Raw genomic sequence first — 26,809 nt, 5'->3', positions numbered from 1 at the left:
GCCATGATGTCTTAATTACTAGTCTTCCCCCCCAGTAACAGTGGAAATGTCTTGCATTGCAAAGGTCTTTGAGTCTTTAAACTGCAGTGGGACAGCGGAAAACCAAGCCAGACATGATGTGCATCAAAGTCACAATTCTTATTGTGTTTGTTCTGTTTCTCAGTTCCTTTCAAGAGGAACTTTTAGCCACATTCCCACTTCCTACATTTTTTGTTTTCCCACTGGTCCGCGTTCAACGGGGCACATCCAAAACTCATAACTTTTTTTGCTACGGTTCACAGGTTGAACAGCACATAGACAGTGGTGAGCTATAGGTTTTTCTGTGGCATTTTTGCTTGCCGTTCAGTGGGGATGTCAGAAGCGTTAAACTATTAGCAGAAAGATGCTCATAAATCCCTGGCGTATAAAAAAGGCGGCGCACATAATGAATGAGCTGCCATAGGTGCAACCTTGGGTAACATACCAGGGCACCACCATTTCTCTTTTTTTTTTTTTAAAAAGAAAAAAAAAAAGAACATGCTTCTGTGTGTCTTGATTTCCCTGCAGCCCTCCACTGACCTGTTTCCCATTTACTCATTTTCTAAGCATCTATTCAGGTCTATGTTTACCTTCTCGAGGCTACACCGTTGCTGTCCTTCATGCTATTTATTCTTGCAACCTAGCCTCCGTCATTGTTATCATTTCTTCTGTATGTAGTTCCATCATAGTGAGCTCCAAACACCAACCTTTTTTATGCATTTTAAAAAAGAAGACACATTGAAAAGGTGATAGATTTTTTTTTTTTCCTAATTAAAAATGGGCTTCTCACCACCACAAGCATTAGATTGTTGTTGTTGCATAGACTATGTTTAGTCAGATGTTGTATAATTGTCCTTCTTTTCTCTTGTCAATGTGTTTACATGCATTTATGCATAAACTCAGAGAAGGCCTTTGCTACTGTATGCGAAAAGATAATTACCAAGTGTCTGTCCTCATCTTCCTTACTGATGCATTCACTCTCTCAGGTACAACGTGGGGACTTAACGTTCATTGTATAGTTACATTAGCTATGGAGTAGACTTTTTAACAGTGCTGCCAGGTTGATTAGCTGCTGTAGTTTTATATTCCTTAAAGTTTGGTATTTAGGTGTTGTGCGTGCCTATTAGTGTTTCAATGAACTTGCTACACATAAGCTCCACCTCTAGCCTAAACTGAACTCTAACACTGCAGTCCCTGTCTTGCTAGCACACCCTAACATGACAATCATATATAGGAAACGGGGTGAGAAAACACCTTATGATCTAGCGGGCTTGAAAGGCTATTGCTTTTCAGGATATTTAGTCTAGATAAAATCACAAAAAAATCAATACTGCCTGGCTTGTGTGTCAATTTGGTAAGATATCAGACAGATGTATTTGCAGAAGCATTTTCATAGGAAGTCGTTGGATGAGCCTACACTTAATAAAACTGGCAAAGTTAATATAAATCTTGACTCTGAAAAAGTGAGCCAGGCCTGTCAGAACTTTTTACATGGTTGTGTCTTTTAGCTCAATGCAGGAAATATGACGCATTATCTTTCTGACCATCCAGGCATTAAATTGAACTCTTACACTGCAGTCCCTGTCTGCTCTGATGGTGGTTACAGACTTGATGAGCCCTTCACGCACAAGGGGAAATATTAAGATGACTCCTCTTGATTAATTTAAAAACTTCATAAGTGACACATACACTTACAATATAATAGACAGAAACTTTTGACGCCTTAGTGGAAGAGCAGCATTGTCTCTGCAGAGCCTATGTTCTCTTACAAGCAGGATGCGCAGTGTGACGGTGGCAATCAGTTGTTGTCCATGTGTTTTACCACATTACTCTTAACCTGAGCTGTTTCCCATTTAAAATTCTCTCCAGTGTTGCTTACTTTTAAATCAGGTTTAGCATTAAAGCTCTGTGTCAACAGAAAAAATAATCCTAATCCTTTGCTGAGGCAAAAATTATATGTAAACCAGCATAGGCTACATGTGTATCATCTTGAATCCCAAGTGTGTGTATCCAAACAGACTTACCAAGGGCAGGCTCAGCACAGTCCTTGTACTGCTCAGGTGTGCAGTACGAAGCATCTCCTAGGAGCAGTTTAAATAAGACACATTAGAAGAGGTGTTGACCCAGTGGTGTTTAAACATTAAGTTCTTGAAACCCTTGCACCATAAACACATAGATAAATGAATCAATCTGCAAGGCACAGCACCTTTTCCCCTGCCAGACACATAATCCCAGGGCTTTTTAAATGCCAACACCTGATCCAGCATTGACTTATCATATCATTATGAGGCCTCTCAATGGAGTTAAATCTCATAAAACCGTGCTGAAAACTCTTGCTGATGAATTCGTGCTCAATACCACATCACCTCTACTTTGATGTTTTTCTGCCCAGTCCTGTCAGAACAGCAGGGGAGCTTACCAGGCATGTGCACCATCCTGCAGTTGCAATTCTCCACTATGTAGCGTGTTTCACAGTCGATCCTGCAGGCAGTTACACTGTAGACCTGGAAAAAGCCAGACTCCAGAGCTTTCGACTCACACTCGCCCCATGGGGGAGGCAGGTAGGTCAGCTAAAGGTAGGAAATAAAGTGGAGGTTGGTTAAGGATGGATGTCTTTGGAGGCCTGTGGTATTACATAGTAATAATACATATAATGATGTAGGCCAAGACCTAAGAAAGAAAAGGACCTACACCTATTTATAGATTTTTATTGACATTTCTATTGTGCCTGTATGCATCATCAGTTTGAAAATATTCAAGATTTTTATGCTATTTTTTTTTGAAAGACACTTTTCAAAACCTGCAGATACTCAACAACCATCCACAACGCGGTCTGATAGTGACAGCAGCTCTACAAAATACCTTCCTCGGCTGCTGAAATCTAGCCAAGTCGGAAAAGCAGAAGAGCCTCGCAACAAACCAGGCGGTGCAGAAAACAATTCAACAGATAGAGTCTGTCTGGGAAAAAACCCCCACATCACCCAGACATGGGAGCACAACAACTCCAAATGTTCTCCTCCTGCTCCTGCAGCTCTGAGGACTGGGACAACAGATGAGAAACGAGGGACACCGGGCTGAGCAGCGTGGAGGCCCATCTGCTCCACAACAGAGGCAGTGAGGTCCAGCCGTGCACTGTATCCATCACTCACCACCCTCTGCTCCTTAGTTCCCTTCATTGTCATCACAGCGCATCCCAAGAGAAGCAACGTGCTCTGCCAAAAGACCACTTTTTTTTTTTTTTTGGATGAGACAAAATGCTACTGCCTGCCAGGTGAAATTTGGCCACAGTCTGCTTGTTAGCGGTGACAGAATTTAAAAACTCTGCCTTGCTATCAGGTAATGTTGTATCTCGGCTTCCAGACAGACCTAATTCTGTATTTCTTGGAGATACAATCATTTTACCAGCAATTAGAACAATAAATTCAAACACAATCCAAACAACAATCTACCATGTTGAATGTTTCATAGCCCAGAAGCCTCTAGCCATTTCTGGGCAGGTAAGAATGTCTCCTGCAATAATTAAACATGTCCTGCATGATGGCTGGAGGAAGCGTGAGCAATGACTACAAACACCCAGGCATTATTAATTTGTTAGAGATTTACAAAAGGTGCCCCTCATCCTTAACCTTTAAAACCACCTTCACACCTCAGCTAATCTTCACTTCTGGCCTAATTAGAGTCAGCTGAGGCTGATTCAAAATCTGATTATTTCTAGTAATCACATAATCTAAGGTGCTCAATATCACTTTTCACTGCGTTGAGACCTGCTGACCTGATTATGTTTCATCTAATAAGAGCTGAGGCCTGCGCCCCAGTCAAAGTGTTATTAATCAATGTTCCATTCCCCTTGTTATACCCCAGCAATGCAATTAGGCTTTACAACTTAGTCAGCAAAGAAAAAAAAAGTTTACAACAGGGTGGGCTACAATAAATTAGTGCCGGTTGAGTGAGCTGAAAAGCAAATTTGAGAGTTGTGGCTTAAGCCTGACCTCAACAAATCAGAAGCAAGTTCCAAAATTTGCACTTATCCATGTTATTTTTCTTAATTCTAATGCTACCACGGCAAACTGCAGCATAATGACTTTGAGCAATGGAATAATAGTATAATGAAATATTTTTTTTATCCTTGGGGAGAATGACTCTGACAATGAAGGGGACGCCATGCCCTTTTAGCTTCAGCTAAAAGCCCACAGTAGGGCGATTTCTGCATCCGGGGAGCTTAAACTCGAAATTGCCCTGCTCCATATGAGGGCTCATTCATCCCTCACCATAGGCTATGTATTTTGTGCCTCAACACACTTGATTAAAGCTGCTTTGATCTCCGCCTAATATTATTAACCAAAAATGAGTTCATTTATAGTCTTTGTCAGTCATTTTAACATGAAAACTGATTGGTATCCATTACAAAGATTCACTAATCACCAAGCTTCTTAACATACTCCACGAGGCCTCATTCCAAATCATTGTCCCAAATTATCCTACACAATCATCATTATCCTGATTGTTTTGGGACATATTTTAAAATGCCCTCCAGGTTTACGGAGAAAAAGCTTGAAAAGACAGGTGGGAACTGCTCAAAGTGGTAGGTTTTTCCTCTCAGACTCCTGATACAAAGTGGAGTTCTGCATTAATTAGCTGGAGTGGTGTTTCCCACCGTGCAGGCTTGTGGAGAGGGACAGTGTTTTCGCAGCAGGCAGGCAGGAAGAGCAGGGGCTGTCTTCACCCTGCCAGTCACAGAACTGGGCTGACAGATGAGCTGAGACAGAAGCCCTGGAGGCTCATTGCCCAAGAGGCTGAACCATCCCTGGATAGATCTCCTCCTCTCCTTTCTGCCTCTCACTGAAGTCTCTCTTTGTTGCACCGCAATGAGCTGTGATTTAAAGAGGCAAGGTTTCAACTACATTTTGTTCACGATAAGTTCCTAACATTCACGCTGGAATACCTTACTGATTTACTTTGGCCTCATTTTCCAATGTGCTGGGCATTGCTAACATAATTTTGCTGGATTGGAAAATATAACAACAAAACAGAAAACAGCACTACAAGTCCTGTCTCCGATATATTTAGACCATTGTTTGTTTTTTTACTTTTCTGCATTACCATCGTGGCATATTTCACACACCTTATTTAGTTGTTATCAGATCCATAAATATTGCTGGCAGGTGCCCTCCTCTGCCTTCAGTAAGGTTGAGTATACTGTCATTGTCCAGTCTACTCAGTGATAAGACAGCAAGACATATTGTATAGATATGACATCTAGAGGCTGTGTGCACATGCACATATAATGTATCTTTGTAAAATGTGCGTTAAATATGTTCTTTTCCAATCTTAAGTATTTTTGGTGCCTAAATGATATCAAGTTCAACAGATGAGACCCGAGCTTGTACGGCACAGAGAAGTCAAGTGCTTTAAACATCCTCTTCTCTTCTAGCCACTCTTCGTGTTTCTGTGTGTGTGTGTCAGCATGTGTGGAATCACACTGCTGATAGTTATTTCCTTTCCCGTGATGTGATAACCACCTAGACGGGAGAGGAGGTAACATACTGACAGCATGCAAGGGATTGATAACAACCATCCAATTTCCTCATAAGATTTGAAACTGGAAACATCCCAGACAGTGATGATACAAACCAAAAAATACACAAAAAGTAGAACAACATGTTTACGACCAGCTTCTTCAATGATGAATGCCGACGCTTCACTGGCTGATGAGCTGAACACGTTTTACGCTCGCTTCGACGCCGCAGCAATTAAAACAACAAACGGCTGCGCGCGCTCGGAGTGGAGACAATGCATTCATCATCACAGAGCATGCCGTGAGGAACACTTTCAGGGGGGTGAACACCAGGAAGGCAACAGGAGCAGATGCAATCCCTGGCCGTTTCCTGAGAGCCTGCGCTGACCAGCTAGCATTGGTGTTCACGGAGATCTTCAACCTCTCCCTGGCCCAAGCTGTGGTTCCCACGTGCTTCAAACAGTCCATTATTGTTCCTGTTCCAACGAAACAACAGCCTGCTTGCCACAATGACTACCGTCCAGTAGCACTGACTTCAATTGTGATGAAGTGTTTTGAAAGACTGATGAGAGATCACATCACTTCTTCACTTCCTGCCACCATCGACTCACTTCAGTTTGCTTACCGGACTAATTGTTCCACAGACGATGCCATATCTCACCTGCTCCACACATCCCTGAGTCACCTGGACACTGGCAGAGGGAATTATGTTAGGATGCTGTTCGTGGACTACAGTTCAGCATTCAACACAATAATTCCCTCTAAGCTTTTCACCAAGTTGACGGATCTAGGACTCAGCTTATCACTGTGTCAGTGGATCCTCAACTTCCTCACAGACAGACTCCAATCAGTGAGGGTAGGAAAACAAGTCTCCCCCTCCATCTCACTCACCACTCACCACTGGCATGCCAGTGGAGAGAGTGGACAGTTTCTGATACCTGGGTGTCCACATCACTCAGGACCTGTCATGGTCCTGCCACATCAACACCCTGGTTAAGAAAGCCCGTCAGCGTCTCTTCTTCCTCAGAAGACTTAGAGACTTCCATCTGCCACTGAAGGTGCTCAAGAACTTCTACTCCTGCACCATCGAGAGCGTCCTGACGGGAAACATCTGCACCTGGTTTGGGAACAGCACCAAGCAGGACAGACGAGATCTGCAAAGAGTGGTGCGCTCGGCCAAACGCATCATTCAATCAGAGCTCCCTGACCTGCTGTCCATCTACACCAAGCGGTGCAAGACCAAAGCTAGGAAGATTATGATGGACCTCTCCCATCCCAACAATCGAGTCTTCTCACTGTTGAGGTCTGGGAAGCGCTTCCGCTCCCTTAAGGCCAAAACAGAGAGAATGAGGAGGAGCTTCTTCCCCCAGGCTATTCAGGCCCTGAACCAGGTGTAGGACTGGACTCTCTCACACACATCACATCACCACACGCACTCTGGTTCTTCTTCATGCACACTTCCTATAATTTATAATCTCTTTCTGCTATTTGCACATTTTTACTGTAAATTTCTAAGTTAAATCTGTAAATTTTGTAATAACCTGTAAATTGTAAATACTGTAAAACCACTGTCATTTAATGGTCGGGCAATGCATTGCACAGCTACAGGCATTTCACCTTATGTCATACTGTGTATGGTTGTGTGTGTGACAAATAAAATTTGAATTTGAACCTACTGCGTCAAAAAGAGATATCAAAGGTTCCTGTCTATGAGGCACTATGTGATAAGTTGGGGGTGAGAACTGGCTGCTAATAGAGAAGCAGCAGATAAACTTGGAACAAAAAGTTAGGTTAAGTTTAGGTTATGTTTAGTCGATTATTTCTTTGTTGTAACAATGCTGCTTGGCAGTAAATCCAACACTGATTTCCAGAAATGTTCCTGAGCCCTTACAGGGATTTCCATGACAGAAGCATTTCTGTTTTTACTGTAGAGCTGCTTGAGGCCCCAAAGATAACAATACGGATTATTTAGCAGATCCCTCACACAGAGATTTCTCCGGATTCACAGAATATTGTGATGATTAGATAATGAGATGTTTCACAATTTTTCACTGAAGAACATTATTCTGAAACTATTCTCTGATTTATAAACAATGTTTTGTTGCAAACAGCTCTGTTCATCTTTACTTCTGAGAAATTCTGCCTTTCGAAGATGTTCTTTTTATATCAGCCTCTTACCAATTAACCTAATGGGTTAGAAAATGTTCCTCCAGCTGTTTCCTTTTCCACTTGCCTTTCCAGTCATTTGTTGTCCTGACTTTTTCGTGATGTGTTGTTGCCATCAAACTCAATATATTTAGCATAAAATAGTGCAATGTGTTAATTTAAATAATTGATGTGTTTTCTCTTTTGTTTGTGAAGAGAACATGGGTTTGTGACATTCCTAAATCACTGCATTATAACTGTATTTAGATTTTGAATCAGTCTTCTTGAAATTAGGATTGTAGGTCTGAATTTTACCAGCTATTTAAGCACTAAGGGAACCAATTATGACTTTCAGCAGCTACTTTGAATAAAAGATTCAAATTTAAGTGTAACTTGATCTGGTTAACCATCATTTTGATTCAGTTTTGTGGATATTTAAAGCCAATTTCCTCTGGCTTCCTTTGTTGGCTTGATTTTCTGGTCCAGTGGGGTTTTTTTGTTCATTATATGGTTTATCTAGTATCCAATGGCCTTGATTGGCCAAAATAAAATCTGTTTTTGTGTGTGCTGTAAACCTTAAACTTTAAATGCACTAACTGACAGCAGCAGTTTTCAAAAGATATTTCATTTCTCATGCCAGATGCACAGGCCATTCTAAAAATGAGATGGCAATGAATTTATCTTGACAGAAATCTGCCTTCTCAAAAAAGGGCAATCTAGTCAACTCCTGCTATTGAGCCAGACAATATATTTCTAAAAGCCTCACTGTGAGAGAAGAAAGGAGAAGGAGGTAGGCAGAAAGAAAAAGAAATAAGACATAGAGCCACAAAAGGTAAATGTGAAAGACAGAACTAATAATCTCAGTAAACTGACAAGGCTCACAGGAGCTAAAGTAGAAATATATTCACTCTGGCAGTGTAGAAACACCTTTTGTGGAGTTTTATCAACTCAGGTCTCAAGAAAACAGAAAAAAGCCCAACTTTATGAAGAAGAGAATGGTGACGCTGAAAATGCTATTTACATCATATACAACTGCTGTGCCTGTGAGTCTTGCAGCCTTTAAAACTGGCCATGTGTGATGTGAGAAAGCTTCAGTGTGATTGAATAAGGCTGAGACTGAGTGAAGATCCTCTCTTCCAGAAAGGTCAAAGCCAGTAAATGGAGGGAAGTTCATCATTTGTCTGCCAACAATCATCAAGAGACCACAGAGGCCAATTGAAAGTTCAGACTACGGGGACCCACATGGGCTTCCACACAAATCCACTCACACGCCTGCAGAAAATCTCACAGTCCTGTTATGGCAGGTTTTTTATCACATACTTTTTTGTCCCATTTATCACTGTGAGATATGCTTTATATGTGAAAAAGGAGTGAAAAACTGCACAAAGACGAGAGAAGATTTTAACTAACCATTAACTGTAGTTAGAGAGTGAGAGACACCTACCCTCTGCTCCTGTGTTGCTACAAACGTCTGGAAGCCAGGCGCCACACCGAAGCCCAGTTCGTGAATGAATGGAGGCTCTGCCTGGCTGTGGATTTGTACCCGCACACCTGCCTCAAAGGCTGTATCTTCTGGAAGAAAAGAAACGGCGAGATCTGTTAGTTAATGTAATCTCTTAATAAACAGAAATTTGCTCTGAATGTCGCTGGCTTTCTGAGTGGTTCAGGTAAGTTGTTTGAAAGCTGTTTGAACTCAAAAGCAAAATTAATGTTGGAAACAATCGTTCAGTGACGCATTTCAGGGATTTTGAGTCAAAGCCATAGACGTAGGATTGCCTTTATTATAATAAACACGCTTGAGAGGTGCTATGTGATTTGTTGTGACATCATAGAGACAGTAAAACAGGTTCAGTGCTGACTCCGTAGCTGAAAGGACTATTATCCTTTTATTCAGAGCACTTGTATGCACTCACACACACACACTCACAGAAGCAAGCACCAAAAGGGCCATAATATTTATGGTCAAAGAGAGAGCGATTTTTGCAGAAATCGATAATGTTCTCTCTCCGTGTCCTCACATTCAGCCGCCTGCTCCTGGACATTCAATCACGGCATTCCCCTGCCAGCTGATCAGCCTGACACCTCGGGGTGCTCGGCAGCCAAGATACTGGAGTCGTTCGCAAATCGACATACTGCTCACACAGATGCACAACGGCATCAGCCCTCACTGATCCACTCATCAATCAAACATCTGCAGTGACTGATATGACGACGGCGTGGATGCAGTCACGTTTAGCAACAGATGAAGGGCTCAAACGTGCTTTTTTTCCTGCTCTGTGTTTGAGAGCATCAGTTGTGTGTAAAAGGGTATGAAAGAAACATTGGCTGTATGAGAGAGATAATCAGTCCACGTTTCTGAGAGAGTAAGTACAGGGAGGTGTGTGCATGTAAAACAAGATGAGAGATGCTGACACTGTATTCATGTGTGGGGGAGGAATTGTTGTTGTTCTTCATCCTGTGCACTGTTGAATCTTTCACGTCTTTTGAATAGATCATCTCTTTTGTGATGACAGCCTTATCTGTAGCTAACAAATTTAATGTCTCATCAAAATTTCCACTGGACTAGGGTGATTTACATGCAACTGCAGCACAACATCTGTGCATGTTGTAAATACCATATGGTCAAAAGTATGTGGGGACATGAGCACAGAGGACGCTGCTGAGATTTGCTTGCATTAGAATACAAAAACATTGACATGGTTTGCAGCTGGTCTCGCTTGCAGTTGCTGTTTCAAGGGTTCTGACCTGAACGATTAAAAGTATAGCGTCAATCAAAAAGTGTATATGGAGTTTTGGGGATTTTTTCCCCCCCTCTGATGCTTGAGCCAAATTTGGCATATCATTGAACACGAATTCAGTTTGACGATGGTTTCATCTGCTCAAGGAGGGAAACTGCAGGGCTTAATTTTAATCTTCGGTTTGGCATGTTGACAGCTTGACAGCCTAGTGTGATCTAATAGGAAACACAAACATGTGTAATGTGAAAACTCGAAGCCTCCCCTGCACATATACTGAGATTGGACTATTCAGTGATGCGAGAAATTTCGTCTGTCTAGTTACATTTTTTTTAATGAGCATCTCTATCATAGATTCACAATTTTTCAGCTAGTTGATATTACTTTACATAATTTTAACTATTTTTTCACCCCACTGCTTAAGAACATGTCACAGAACAATAATTATTCAGTGTAGCATATTTGTCTTTATATGGTTATTTATAGTGGGACTTGTTAAAAGAGAAACACAATACCCAAATATGTCTTTTTTATACTATTACTGTTATAATGCTGTAACAAATGCCCCATTAGCACTGTAAGACTGCACATAATTAGCCACTGTTGTCCAAAGACGATTAAAAACCATTAAAGAGCCCTTCTGTTGTACTGGATGACATAATCCTTCATTAAAATGAGCACTTAACAGTGTAAACAAAGAATTTCATCCCTGAGCTACTGACACTAACTATGCTGGCTGTTTTATTTAATAAAGGAGTATGTCACCCTGTGAGACTGTGTGCTGTCTAATGTCTTTTAATCGTATATATATGACAAAACTGTATTTATATGAGTAGCAAATAAACAAAGGCTGTCAGCATAAACAATAACTGCAGCATATATTCTCTGCTGGTTTTTATTTTGCCAAGGGACATTTAACAAGTTTTTACATTGTATTTCTGCAAGCAGTAGCTCAATAATATATATTTTTTTCCAGGTTCCCCTAATTTTGCATAAAATGGGTAAATTTTTATATTCATGAAATATTTCAAAATTAAATATTTCAAAATATTTCAATTGCTTGTTTTACTTCATTTTTCTTTTTGTGGGCTACAGAAATGAGGAAAATAAAGTTTCCATAGGGTTCTATACAGTGCCGTGAAAAACTAAATATAATGTTACTCCTCCCACAGCAATTAAGGGGATAAGTGACAGTCAGGTGCTGCTAATGAAATGTACTTGATTAACTGATCAACAGCAAGTGTGAGCACCTCTACAAAAAGTGATCAACTTTTTCTTTTGTGCCTGGAAAGACAAAATTGGCCAGCAGGCTAGGTTGTCCACGAAATCAATACGTCGCTGTGAGTGCCGTAGGGTTTCCATCTTGTTCAACGATGGACTCGCACATTAGACACCGTTGTTTAAGATCATTCAATTTGCTTGATCCGAGTCTTCTTGGGCGTGTCATGCTTGATTCTCCAGTGGGCGGGCCGCTGCTGCAGCAGAAGGCGATATGGCAGGCGATAGTTGCTTGCATGCAGCAGATGTGGCCAAACCATTGTAGTCGTCACTTCTGGACCAGCTCTTCCATCGAGGGCTTTTGGTGACATTGACTACATATTGCACTATTGCTGAGACGGTCATTAAGGGACACTTGGAGAATCTGACACCAACAACGCGTTTGGAAGACCTCGAGCTTGTTGAGGTCATGCTTGAGGATGACCCAGGTCTCGGATCTATGGAGAAGAATGAGCAATACCAGTGTGCGTGACAGGCGGATTTTGGTGATGAGGCCTCTTCTTCCAGAGGCGCCATCGGAGGGAGGCGAATGCTGCTGCTGCTTGACCAATTCTTGAGGGTAACTCAGTGTTACCTCAATGCAACACACAGCTGAATGTACCTCAAAGAACTTAGGCGACATTGTAAATAAATTGGGCCAAAATTCCTACAAAATAATGTGAGACACATAAAGTCATAGTGAAAGTCATTATTTCTGTCCTCTTTACAGGACTGCATAGCTCACATCATGTTTCCTAAGATTACTTAAAAAGTTTTTATTTTCGTCCAGTGTTTGGAAATATGTTCATTTATACGTTCGAAGACTGAGTAGGGCTCCTTTGTTAAAAATCATTCCATGCAGTGGAATGGAGGAGATCAGCTTACTCATCTCCCTCTTAACAGTAGTTCAGGTCAGGTGAGTTGGCTGGCCAATAAAGCACAGTTATAATGTGGTCAGTATAATAGTGGTAGTTTTGGCACTTGGGGCAGGGGATAAGTCTTGCTGGAAAATCTGCACCTCTCAAAAGCTTGTCAGCAGATGGAAGCATGAAGAGCCACAGTTAGAGGGCCAAGTTGATTTCGGACCTGATAAAATCCAGTGGACCAACCACTGCCAACATCAGGAAATGGCATGGCACTGAAAATCATCACAAACTGTGGAAACTTCACACTGGACTTCAATTACCCCTGATTCAGGGCCTCTCCACTCTTCCTCCAGAATCTAGGATATTGATTGCTAAATGAAATGCTAAGTTTACTTTCATCTGAAAAGAGGACAGTGGACCACTGAGCAACAGTCCGGCTCTTTTTCCCCTTAGTTCAAATAAGACACTTTTGATGTCATCTCTGGTTCAGGAGTCCCTTGATATTAAGAATGCGACAGATGTAGCCCCTTTCCTGAAGACGCTGGTATGTGATGGCTCTTGATTCACTGACACCAGCTGCAGTCCACAGCATGTTAAGCTCTCCCAAGTTCTTGAACTGACTTTTAAATATTTTCATTTTTCTCTTCCAGTCAAGTTTTCATTCTCTGTGAACAGCCACCCTTTTCAGCAATGACCTTCTGTGGCTCATCCTCTTGATGGAGGGTGTTGTCCTCTCGAAAACTGTCAAGTCAGCCTCAATCTTCCTCAAGAATGAGGCTGTCTCTCCATATCAGAGTTATAAAACAGTCTATTTGATGATGATTTTTCTGCTTTTCTGAAGAGCAGAAACTGCAGCATGTCACCCTATTTTACCCAAATCTGCAAATTTCCAGGCAGACAAGACCCGATCATTCACTGAGATCAGTAGCAGACTTTCGCATTTGACAGCTAATAAATATGAGAAAACGACCTGGCTCTCTGTGAATGATGGTCATGTTCGGGTTGATCTTTTTACACGGGAGTGTGTCTGCTCCTCTCTTAGTAGCCCATCGCAGCAGCTGCACCATCAGGCGAAGCTAACAAACTGTGTGCATAATTTCTTCCGAGATTCCCTTCAAATCAAAAGTCTCTACAGGATGTCACAGACAGCAGTTCTAGTACTCACCAGGTAGCTCGCCTTTCCAGAGTATTCACATATCAACTATCAATTTTATTTTATTCCAACAGGGGATTAAAATGTTATTTTAGCAGAAGCAGACACATATATAGCTCAGAATCAAGCCATGGCAGTATTTTTATTAGCAATTAACCACGATTTTTCAGTTAACGTGTTGGTCTATAAAATGTGGAAAGAGCTAATCATCATACTTGTGCTGATTTGTGTTTTCCTGACAAAAAAAAAAGACACTAACTTCCCACATAGCCTACAAAAAGCAGCATATTCACGCAAATGACAAGCTGGAAAAAGCTTGACTTTACATTAGCTTTTATTCACACCCAGTTGTCTTGCATTACATAGCTAATAGAAACAAATCCAGCAGTGAAGAGCAACTGCATGAAGGTAATAAATGATGATAAAGAACACCAAATAAGCTAACTGTCCTGCAAATGAATGTTGCTTAGTTGTAAGACACTAGAATCAGACTGTTCGAGACCTTTATCTCTCATAACAAGACATCAATTTACACAGAATAAGATGCAGCACATGAAACAATGATCTCTTGCTGTGATTGAAAATGTGTTATTAGTAGTACATATGTGCGCGCATGTGTGAGCATAAGAGATCAGAGCAAATGGGAATGGCTGTGCTTGTTTGTGCTCCCATCAGTTCATCTTCCCTTATCAAAAGATGATCAAGGGGATCGTGAATAATGATGTTTGCTACATATGACCATAGCTTTAGCAGAATCACAGATCTGCAGTTACCATCTATTTCATCACTGCAGTCACACTCATTTGACTTATATTGCCCTCTGTGCAGTCAGAGGGCTGGACTAACTTAGGATGCTATCAAAAGCTACAGTCATAACCTGAATCCTGCTTGCTTTGTTTGACTGTTTAAATGCAGGTGGTGTTCTGATTTCACCTCCATTCCCCTTCAGGTTTCAGCTCACTATGGGCAAACAGAGAAGTAAGCAAAAGAAGACGATCGACTGATCTGTGCATGCAAGACTGTGGGTGCATGAATAGTGTGCAAAAGATATGATGAAAAAGTTCTACCACGGCCTATCACCTTCCTCTCTCTATTTCACCTTTCTACAGGATTTGTCACATTAAGGACTGGGCATGTCAGGCTTTATAAAAGGTCTGTATTATGGGTGTAATGTAGGAGAGCAAAAATGACTTGGCAGCTGGCAAGCGGAAGAAAAATTTCAAAAGAAAGTGAATATAAGAAGCCTTCACTCATAAACTCTGTATAATCATGTGAATGTCTTGGGGCGACCGTGGCTCAGGGGACTGGGAAGCTCATCTGTAACCAGAAGGTTGCCGGTTCCATCCCCCTGCTCTCTCTGTCCTGGTCGTTGTGTCCTTGGGCAAGACACTTTACCCTACTGCCTACTGGTGTTGACCAGAGGGGCCGATGGCGCGATATGGCAGCCTCGCTTCTGTCAGTCTGCCTCAGGGCAGTTGTGGCTGCAACTGTAGCTGCCTCCACCAGTGTGTGAATGTGAGAGTGAATGAATAGTGGAATTGTACAGCGCTTTGGGTGCCTAGAAAAGCGCTATATAAATGCAATCCATTATTATTATTATTATTATTATTATTTTTAGTATTTATTTATTTATTGTCATTGTCAAGAACAATGAAATTGCGTTTGGGGCTTCCATACAACCCAAAAAAAAGAAGAAAATAATAAATACCCCTTAAAACCCAAGTGTACATATTTAACCCAGTGTGACTCCAATGCAATAAGACAATCCTTAGCAATAGTAGATCATCTCTGTTGTATTGAAGTAACCCCAGACTGTGTGAAATAATACACAGTACCACCAAAAGTGCAAAAGTGTAGGAGCTCCGGGCCGCTGCGTCTGTGCGCGCCGCCATCTTAAATCTTGGTAGTTACCAAGTTACCAAGTTATTAATGCTCATGTATTACACTTAGCGACTGACTACAGTTTATATTTGATGTGCTTGTTTCTTTTTATTATCATCTTGACTTTTTGCATTCCTCTTGGTCCAATAAAAAATGTATGATCGTCAGATGAAAACAAATAAGCTCTATTTCTTCCTCTCTTTCCTTCTAATCAAGCATCAGTTCAACATTTAAATGTGTCCTTTTATTTCAGTAAATACATACTTACTGAGACAGATGGTAATCCGAACATGATAAAGTAGTGTGCAAACAGTGCGGATGTTAACCTAGTCGTGCACATGCTTGTGTTGGGGCTCATTTACTCATTACTATATTGAGCTGTTTCTAGAATTACAATCAGATTCTTACAATGTGTGAACCTGACACTTTTATCTTTACCAAAGTGCATAATTTAGCAATTTAGAATCATTCTGAATTGCTGATAGGCCTGCTTGCAATCAGAAATACTGCCAAGACCCCATTTCTCTTTATAGGGAAACAAAATTACCTCAAGGTGCAACATGGAGAAAGCCACCAGAGACTATGGCTCAGTGGAAAAAGAAGGAAAAAATCACCTTAAAGCTGACCTGTAAAAAAATAAATTAAAAAAAGAAGCTACTTTCGGTTACTCTCTTGTCACAAGGGGTGGTCACAGTGGGTAGCTCCGCATGTTTGATTTGCCTTTCCTGACACAACCCAGAAGAGAATTTGTATCTCTAAATGGAAATGAACCAGCAACCTTTTGCTTGCCAAACAAATGTGTAAACCACTACAATAAGGTTTTATCTTTAAAATAAATAAATAAGGAAGCTAGTGGAGCACAAATGTCGGATGGACATTGAGGGCTATCATGAGGGGCTATGCGCTGCTGCTCTCTGGCAGGTAGCTCCACGCCCTCCTGGGTTTTATATGCACCTTAAAACACACATACATCAAGGAGTTGATGTATGTGTGTGGGAGGAGGAGTTGGCCGTCCGATTGGGGTCTGGAATGTGGAGCCTCCCTGCTGCTGCGGAGTCGGGGCGGTCTGCTTCTCTCCACCCCAGGGAAAAGGGTAACACTACCTGGGTCTGGATGCAGTTTCCCCCTCCAGGGGCAAGGGTACCTAGACCTGGGGTATAGAGTACGCTTGGGGAGTGTGATTGTGTGTACAGTGTCTATTTATGTCTGTCTCCACGTTGGGTGAGCGCTGAGTAATTGCATATGAGAGCATGAGGGTGGGAATGGATGTACTGTGTCTATATGTCAGGTCGGGTATCAGACGCCACCTCTCTAGGGACATCTCAGGCCCTCCAAGGTATGGAGGCCTATCCCCCCCCCGCCCGCCCGCCCGCCTATCACCACCACCACTCCCCCTGCCGGTGGCAGATGCCCTCAGACATTGGTGCATTGGTGGTTCTTTGTGTCTGGGGATGGGCATCCGGGTACACACTGGCTCACTCCTTGGTGGCTGCTTGTCGGGGCCTGGAGCCTGGGGCTCGCTCGGGTCACTTCGGGGGTGGGGTGCCCTCGGCCTGAGGCTCGGTCACTCTGGCACAGCTGGCTGCCGGCGGAGCTCACGGGCACGTCACTGCAACCCCCCGGCTTCTGCTCCACGGCTGCTGAGTGAGCCCTCATCTGGGGCTCTCCTCAGTTCTTTCTGGGATAGTGGCGCGGCTGCCCCTCTGTTGGTCTTCCTTGGTCTCTTGTGTTCTGAGGGCCTCTGGATGTCTGGAGTCTTGATCTCCTCCATACCTGCTCCATGCCCTGGAGGACGGGGCTGTGGCTTTGTTTTTGATTGTTTTCTCTTTCTTCTTTCTCAACAGGTGATCGATGTGATTGATATATGTATTTTGTTTGTTTGTTTTGTTGTTTTTTTCTTTTGCCCTTTATTACCGTTCCTCTTCCCTGCTGTTTTTATTTCCCTCTTTCTTTCTTCTCTTTCTTTTCCCCAGTTGAGCTGCAGCTCACAGCACAAAAAATGCCTTGTTGACCTCTGGAATCAAGAGGACTTAAAGCACAGACTTGTGAGCACATGTCCAGCATTTAGCGTCAGGAATAACTGTGACTAACCACAGCCCCAGAAAGATGATGCTGACTTCTATAGCATATATTCATGCGCTGTGCAGTTTCATATATAAAAATTCAACTTGTGTTGAACTAAAATCAATTTCTTAAATGCACTCACATTTTTCACCTTCCGAAATTCCCACCATGAGGTCCATTTAGCAACTTTTCTGGACTGTTTGATCATACCATATGATCTTTAACAGCTCACAAGTTTTCCAGCCTTCATGGAAAAGTTCACATCTCTACATTTTTTGAATACTCAATCTATGTTTATGTTCATTCAGTACTCGGCTTCTCTGTTCAACATAAATGAATTCAACCGGATTCTGTATTCAGTCTTATGTCTGGCATTTTTTTGTAAAAAGCTACAGCAACATCAATTCAATTCATATTCAGATAGAAACATTGTAGACAAATCTGAGCAACAGACAAATCATACAGAGCTAAAATGCTGGCTTTGCAAAATCTTGACATGAAGAGTAATAATAGTTTCCAAGCAGACTGAATGAAACAGCAAAAAGCAGCAAATGAGCAAAGCATTCAGATGTGCCACCTATGCTACTGTAGCTAAGATGTGAAGAAAGATTTTTTTGACCCACAATCATGTAAAAATACCCAACTAAACATAATATTTGGATGGCAGATTAATTAAAAATTAAACTGATCCCTTGTGTTTTTTCCCCTCATCAATTTAAGAAACAATACAGTTCAATCAAAGATGCAGTCTAAATATCCAAGAAAAAAAACCCCACACACAAAAGATTGCACATGAGAACATCACACTGACATCACAAAAGGAAAAGATACAAAAAGTAAAGATAAAAGGATCAAGGACTTTCCAATTCCACTTGCACTTGGCTTAACCTGCTGCTGAAATTAAAAAAAAACCTGCTCCCTTTCTCAGTGTTTTCACCATCGCTTTCATTTCCTAACGGCAGACAGAAAATGTACAGACAAGGCACGATTTTAACGGCGGACTCTGAGGCTTGTTTGGGTTGCACTTTCCTGTTTGCCATATATGATGGAAGCTAAAATCTGATAAGATGAATGGCAAACAGAGGGAAAATAGACAACAGAAGAAGACAGAAACTCCTGACTCTGTGATTCTTTGCAAATCTCTTACAATCTGCATCCCTTCAACCAGAGCACAATACAACTGGCTGTTTAGAACAGCCTATTTTTTTTACACAAGGGCTGACTTTATCTTAAAAGCAATCCTCTGTGATGATGATGAAAACACAAATATATCTGATATAAGAAAGGACTGGACTTCAGTGTCATCACAGTTTGCGGCTTTGCCTGTAATGTGTCTGAGGAGCTTTTCATTATTCTACAAACACTGTTGTGCTATTGAATGGACAGGGTGCTGAGTGCATAAAGACTGCTTGCTGACTTTAAATGGAAAAACGGATGAACTCTAGGTATTATGAAATTTTCAGAGGTTTAATGTAGTACTAGAGCGCTCTTAAAACAGCCAAAGCAAAAATATTTACTTAATAATCCAGTTCCTTCCCTCCTTACATTGACAAATTTGCTCACTGATGTACAGGTACTGTATGCATGCCAAACAAGCCTAAATAGCATACTCTGTATGAGATTTGCCAATTAGATGGGTAAAATGTTTATCAGATGACCCAGTAGAAGATGATGTCCTGGCACTCAGATTTGCTCTGACTGGGCTGTGCTTCAGTTTCTGGCTTGCTTAAAAGAACGTCCTGCACATGTTTTCTTTCTAAAAGCAGTTTGTCCTTATGCATGTGTTCTTATAAGCCCCCATCCAGTATAAAATAAAAACATAAAAAAGCTTGGCTGAAAACTCCCACCATATAACAGTTTTCTGTGGAAACTCTTTCGAGCAGCAGTTAAGCTGCAGGTAAAATAAGTACTGATGACGTCATCAGCTTTCTAAATATATTTCTTAAGATTCTATTGACATGAAATTCTCACCAGACGTTGGTAACAGCCCACCCAGTCCACACATGCAACAAAATCAAGCCATAAATTATTTGTAATAAGAAGAAATGACACAGGGAAAAAGCTTTGAGCACGCTTACTGAAATGTATTTAACACCTTGTACACAAGCATTTGTTGCAATGACAGCTTCAAGACAGGTCCTATATGTTAAAACTAATGGCATGCATTGTCCAGGTCTGATTTTAGCCCATTCTTCCATACAAGCAGTCTTTAAATCCCGAAGGTTCTGTGGGCTCCTTCTATGAACTGTGAGCTTCAGTTCTTTCCAAAGACTCAATTAGATTCAGTTCAGGCCAATCTTGCAGACTTATTTTCTTGCTCTGAAACCAATTCACGGTTTCCTTGGCTGTGTGTTTGGGATCATTGTCTTGCTGAATCACCCACCCTGATTTAATCTTCATCATCCTGGTAGATGGTAGAAGATTCCTTCAAATATATAAAGTGTGCCAGGGCCATGTGATAAACATCCCCACACCATAATGTTTTCACCTCTAACCTTCACTGTTGGTATGGTGTTTTTGGGGGGGAAATATGGTGCCTTTTTACCTCCAAACATGGACTTGTATTATGGCATCCAACGAGCTCGTGTTTGGTCTGGTCCTGGGACCAGACTATATTTCCCAGTATTTCACAGGTCTTTCTAATTGTTGTTCAGCAAACATGCTTCAACATCCCTTTTCTTCAAATGCACTCAGCCATTGCGACTCAGTGCATTTAGTCATCTGATCTTTTCACTCCTCTGCCTGAAATCTTGCGATTGGCCCACCGTTAACGGCTGGTTCATGGCGAAATGATCTTCTTTCCACTTCCTGATTATGGCTCCAGCAGTGCTCATTGGAACCTTCAATAGAAATGCTTGCTGTAACCAATGCCATCAGCGTGTTTTGCAGCAATAAGGTTGCAAAAGTCTTGAGTGAGCTTGGTTTTATCCATCCTGATGTGTTTCTTGTGTGACACCTTGGTAATGAGACACCTTTTTATATGCCATCAGGTGGGACTAAACCAGCTGGTATTAATTTGCACTAAGTGTAAGCATTGATAGATTTCACACCAGCTAAAATCTATCAGTGATAGATTTTAGCTGGTGTCATGAGCTTCCATGCCTTCCTGCACCTCCCTTCTTCATATGTTCAATACTTTTTCCCTGTGTTACAAAACTGAATTTATCCACATTTATGGTTTGATATTTTCTTTCCATGTGTGGATTGGATGGGTTGTTACCAACATCTGGTGAGAATTTCATGTCAACTGCATATTAAGAAATATATTTACTTTGAAAACCAGTGATCCATACTTACTTTACCTGCTGAATATAAGAGGAAAGAACAAAAAATGCTTGATCATGAACCACAATGGTGTCCTAATTACTCTAATTAATTTCCTGGTGAGAATTTAACTATTTAAAATCTGGCTGAGGACTCATTTTGCAGGCAGCAGTATGGATAGGAAAAACAGACAGATCCTGTCCATTTATGATTTCCTTCACTGAGCAGTTTGGTCAGTAACATGGCGAGAAGAAAGCTGCGTTTCCAGGCAACAGGCCATCTGTTTTCTCCCACCTCTCAAAGTTATATCTGTCTTGTTCATTTTTCACAGAATGAAACACATTTCTTGCGATGTTTGTCCGTCATGATAAAGTGAGGACTATCATGGTTGCCCTGCAGCATCCTGGATACTGTAGTGTGCTAATAGAACCCCAGAGACCCAACTGCTGCACTTCTGGATGATGGACAGTAGAGGAAGCCATGGGAGGAAAGAAGGTGGGTTGTCTGGATGGAGAAAAAGATAACTGGTGGGAGGAGATGTGGAATTAGGGCCTGTGCAGCATGTTGCCATCATGTCTGGACAGCACAGAGACCTGGCTCAGTTGAGGAAGCAGCATGCTCCATGCTGAGGCTGACTCAGTGCATCCAGGCTAATTAAACCACAAGGGGATAAACAAGGGCACTGAAAACTGGAGCCTGCTGGGAGAAGGAGTTCCACATGCTGTCAGGGTGGTGGCAGAAGAACAGCATGTTCAAACTGAATTAAAACCTAAAGGAGGTTTGGGTGGAATCCTACAAAACCCAGTGTAAATAGAACGAGATAAGGAGTAAGAGGACGTGGAGTTTCTGATGATAGTTTTTTAATATCCAAAACTAATGCCCATCTGCAGAGCTGTGCATTGCTTGGCTAGCTGCTGTGAACTCCCCTGTCTACCCTTCCACTTGTTTTAGCCGTGAGCTGGTCATTCAATGTGCTACAATATGGCACTGCTTACAAAACAAGCCTCCCTTAAACAGTCACCCTGCATCAAAAATAAGATATTTACATGTATCTCACTAAATAGGATAATTTAAAGCTCCACTATTTTAGTGTTTGAGTTGAAAAGAGTTTGAATATGTATTATGATCTGTAAGACGTCTACATTCTGAAAGGAAAAATATGCCCACAGTTGGGCATAAATGAAGATGCATCAAATGAAAATATCCTGAGAAATTTGCTTAGAGCCTTTCTCAAAGAGAATACAACAGCAGTCGTGCAACAAGAAGTGCTTGATGTGGGCTAGAAAAGCTATATAAATAAGTCTTCTATTCAATTAAATCCTTGGGTATTGAGCTCAATACAGTGCAATACTTTTTACTTTTTAAAAAGACAGGAATGGTAATAACATTTTTCATCTGATTTACAAGTATAAACAAGAAGAGATTTATAGTTGTTTGGATTAAAAAAAACTGATGACTGTCATCTCATGCATTTTAAAATTTCACATTCAGTTTTCTAAAACTTTGATTTGGAATTTTTCGGTATGAATCTGTCCCTAAAGAGATTTCATCAGGAGAAACAAAACAAAAAAAACACAAATTGCTTTTTTATTTATTATGTCTAAAGTAAATAAAGTGAATAAAAAAAAATACCATCAGCCCAAAGGATCAGTTTGGGCTACAACTAGGGAAATAGCTTTTTAAACATTGCAATGATTTTTACCATCTGAAATTCACTTTGCAAGAGATCAGTTAAAATATCCCCATAACACAGACAGACAAATAAATAAACGATGGAAAGAAAGAAATAACTTTGAGAGTTGACTGAAACAAGTGGACTCTCAAGAAATCCACTTGTTTGAGTGGAATAGAATAATGTTTTGTAAGCAGTGTAAAATGCATTTTATGAAATATTGCATGCTAACGCTGAAGCTTAGAACAACACAGTTTTTGAGGTATTGAAAAAAAGAACACGAAAACAAGCTTTTACCAAAACCAGGAATGACTGACTCATAGGTGGATGAATCTAAAGTGCAAGTGTTGCACGAGTTCTGGATGCAATCACATCAAGGAAAGAGGTACAAATCAGTCAAAGTAACTAAATATTGCTGTTGCATGGATCATATTGTTGTTAGTTTAAAATGGAGCACTGTAACAAAAAAAAATTTCCCCCAGGGATCAATAAAGTATTCTTATTCTGATTCTGATATAATCAAGCAAAAAGCTACAAGTGAAGAAAAAAAGCAGAGAACAAAATGAATCCTTCATTTGAAATCGCCCCGTTTAACTATAGTGGTCTTGTTTTTAACCTGGTACTGAAAGGGAAATCAATCAGTAATGAACTTATTTTTGAACATCATGGTGAGCATGTTTCCAGGCCTACCTGTGTCACCCCATACAGGCAGGTATTCATCTTGCTGGATGTCGAGCATGATCTCCAGGCCATTTCCAGTCCCTCCCTTCATGGTGGTGCGCAGCGTCTTCCCCTCCTCTGCTGCGTTGAACATATAGCACTTCCCATATCTGGTGAACACCTAAGCGAAGACAGAGAGAAGTGATGACTTACGATTTATTGATGATGATACAGAGACCTCAGACTATAAAAATATCACTGAAGTAGAGACATTTGGCGGCAAACCGAAGGGTCTAATTTAAAAGTGGATTTATTTCACACCAAAGGCATCAATTTAGCAATTAAATATATATCTATAGAATGATAACGAGCTGCGATTAGATTTTTCATGAGCCTAATGTTTCCCTCTGAGTTGTCAATTATTATGTATTTCAATATGAATCTATAAAGGTTTCAGCTTGGTTCCCCCTCTTATGATATGCACAGTTATGACACTGTCACTACACATCTGTGCACATTATCTCCCTATTTGGAGCAAGTCGGTCTACTGTGACATGTTGTCATTTTGCACGTGCACGTAAACATGTTCCACGGCTGCTTTTATGAACATGAACCAGTGTAAGTGTAAATCACCTTTGCTTACACAAGGTGGAATACAACAGGTGCTACATTCACTGCGCTAGGGAATAAGCAGTGGAATTAATAATACATTTCTGCTTTTGTGCTTTCCTTTGGATTTTCAGATGGATATGGTTTGACAGCATCTATATTGCTTTTGGTAAAATACTATTATTGTTTGCAGTTTGGTGCGTCTAAATGATAAAATATTGTGCTGCTGAACTTCTATCAGTTCCTGTTTTTATTCAAACACTATGTTTAAAATCAAAAAATTGCTCGGTATCAAACATTATAATAATAATAATAATAATAATAATAAATTTTACTTATGAGGGCCTTTCAAGTCACCCAAGGACACTTTACAGTAGGATAAAACACTTTTGGGGGCAGAGAGCTCCACAGCCTGGGAGCAGAGCAGCTGAAAGCTCTGCTTCCCATGGTGGTGAGGCGGAAGGAAGGTACAGCAAGCTGGATAGAAGAAGAAGATCAAAGTGAACGGGCAGAACAGGTAGTGGTTAACAGGTCAGAAAGGTAAGGAGGAGCGAGGTTATGAAGGGCCTTGAAGGTGAGCAGAAGAAGTTTGAATATTATCCGGAATTTCACAGGGAGCCAGTGAAGTTCCTGAAGAACAGGGGTGATGTGCTGGTAGGAGGGGGTTCTGGTGATAATGCGAGCAGCAGAGTTCTGAACCAGTTGAAGCTTATGGAGGGATTTTTGGGGGAGACCATGCAGAAGAGAATTGCAGTAGTCAATACGGGAGGTAACAAGACTGTGGACAAGAATGGACGTAGACTGGGTGGAAAGAGAAGGAAGCAATCTGTTAATGTTGCGTAGATGGATGTAGGCAGAACGGGTGAGATTATTGATGTGAGATTTATAGGAAAGTGAACTGTCTAGGATGACACCAAGGCTCTTAACCTGAGGAGAAGGGAAAACTGTGGAGTTATCGATGGTGAGTGAGAAATGGTTCGCCTTCAAAAGGTTGGATTTGGTGCCAATAAGGAGGATCTCAGTTTTATCCTCATTGAGCTTTAGAAAATTAGAGCTAAACCAGGATTTTAACTCACTTAGACATTCTGAAAGGGAGGAAGGTGGGAGGGAGGAATCAGGTTTGCAAGAGAGATATAACTGGGTGTCATCAGCAAAACAGTGAAACTGAAGATCAAATTTGCGGAAAATGGTACCTAGAGGGAGGATGTATATCATGAAGAGAAGAGGGCCTAAAACTGAGCCTTGAGGTACACCAGAGGAGACGGGGAATAGACGAGAGTGGGATGATCTTAGTTGAATAAACTGGGAACGGTCGAGGAGATATGATTGGAACGAGGCGAGGGGTGTGTCAGAGATGCCGAGAGAGGAAAGTCTGCTTAGAAGTACAGAGTGAGAAATGGTGTCAAAGGCTGAACTCAGATCTAAAAGGACGAGAATGGTGAGAGGACCAGAGTCAGCTCCGATTAGAAGATCGTTAGTGACTTTAAGTAAAGCAGTTTCTGGACTGTGACATGAGCGAAAACCAGATTGAAATCTCTCGTAGATACTGTTATTATTAACCAGGTGTAAATGAAGTTGAGGTGCAACCACTTTTTCGAGTATCTTAGAAATGAAGGTTAAATTGGAAATCGGACAGAGGTTGTTAAAGTTGTTAGGATCTAAAGAAGGTTTTTTTCAGTATAGGAGTGACTAGAGCAGTCTTGAATAAGGAGGGAACGATACCGGTGGTGAGAGAAGAGTGAATGATAGCAGAGATGAGTGGGAGTAAAGAAGAGAGGCAGGATTTCACAAGCCCCGTGGGCATGGGGTCAAGATGACATGTGGCAGGCTTTGATTTACATATGAACTCGGAAATATCAGATAAATCAGGAAGATGAAAAGTGGAAAACGGCTCAAAAAGGAGAAAAGGTTCTGGAGAGGGCGTAGACACAACATTTGATCTGAGTTGCTGGTGGATGTTTATTGATTTTCGTAGTCCAGAACAGCATCAAGGAGTTGCAGGATTCAGAGGAATAGATGTGTGGTGGTAAAGCGTTGGGGGGTTGAATTAGCTTGTTGAGAACTGAAAACAGAGTCCTTGTACCCTCATAAGAACTGATAATACCAGAGTAGAAGCTTTGTTTGGCCTTGCTGATGGAGTCTTTATACTGAAGTACGTGGTATTTATAGATTTCTGAATCAACAGTTAAACCAGATTTTTTTATATTTACGCTCTAGCTGCCGAGCTTTATACAGGCAAAATGTTGATTGAACAAATTTCCCACGTGTGGGACTAATAAAGGTTATCTTATCTTATGATTGCTGAGGTGAGGGTCAGAGGAAGTACACCAAAAGCACAAAAATGGCAACAATATTAGATGACAAATTCATACACAAACACGCTATTATGAGTGATGGAGCTGGAAGTGACCGCTCAATGGGTATGTTGCCCGAATTTCATCAAATATAACATTTTCCACTACAGTACAAGGATTTGTGCCTTATAAGAGGATGTCACGGAGGAGGTGTAAATTTTCCCTCGGGAAATGAAGAATTATGAGAAAATCTACACTAATATAAAACAAAGCATCTGTCTCCACACGAGACAAGGACAAGAGGATAGATATAGATGTTGTGTGGCGTATGAAGCTAAGGTTGCCCAGCAACACCCCGACCAAAATGACACAGGAAAGCATTTTCAGGTGATTGAGAACTCAAGCATCGAGGGTACAATGCTGACATCTAAGCCGTGTACACACTGGAAGTGATTTGCTTGCCGCGTATCACTTTGAATCTGCCACTTGTGATATTCTCAGCTCTGGTTGCCTAGTTGACCCTCTAATGTCTTTACTAGGAGGTTATATGTCAATCAACAGTATTCTTTACTTTAGTAGTTTCTTCAGGTGCTCGCCTTAAAGTTTACTGCAGGTCCTGCCCACTTTGCATTGGCAGCAGTTATTTCGCCTGTAGTCACTTGAAGTCGGCAAATAT

General features: G+C 41.2%; 1 protein-coding gene across 3 annotated transcripts in view; it reads right to left on the bottom strand.

Annotated features, from left to right (window-relative positions):
- asic2 (acid-sensing (proton-gated) ion channel 2) overlaps positions 1–26,809 on the bottom strand; it is a 400,192-nt gene that overhangs the window by 10,156 nt on the left and 363,227 nt on the right. For all 3 annotated transcript variants that reach the window (XM_026164245.2, XM_026164246.2, XM_026164244.2), the window contains 4 exons: positions 23,261–23,411; positions 9,123–9,250; positions 2,438–2,588; positions 2,043–2,099 (listed from right to left, as the gene is read on the bottom strand). In XM_026164245.2, coding sequence (XP_026020030.1) covers positions 2,043–2,099; positions 2,438–2,588; positions 9,123–9,250; positions 23,261–23,411 — 487 coding nt within the window. The remainder of the gene's footprint in view (positions 1–2,042; positions 2,100–2,437; positions 2,589–9,122; positions 9,251–23,260; positions 23,412–26,809) is intronic.

This window comes from Astatotilapia calliptera, chromosome 4 (assembly GCF_964374335.1).
Source record: "Astatotilapia calliptera chromosome 4, fAstCal68.1, whole genome shotgun sequence".
Classification (NCBI taxonomy): domain Eukaryota; kingdom Metazoa; phylum Chordata; class Actinopteri; order Cichliformes; family Cichlidae; genus Astatotilapia; species Astatotilapia calliptera.
Note: the sequence above shows the minus strand (reverse complement) of the source record. Positions and strands in the feature narration are given on the sequence as shown.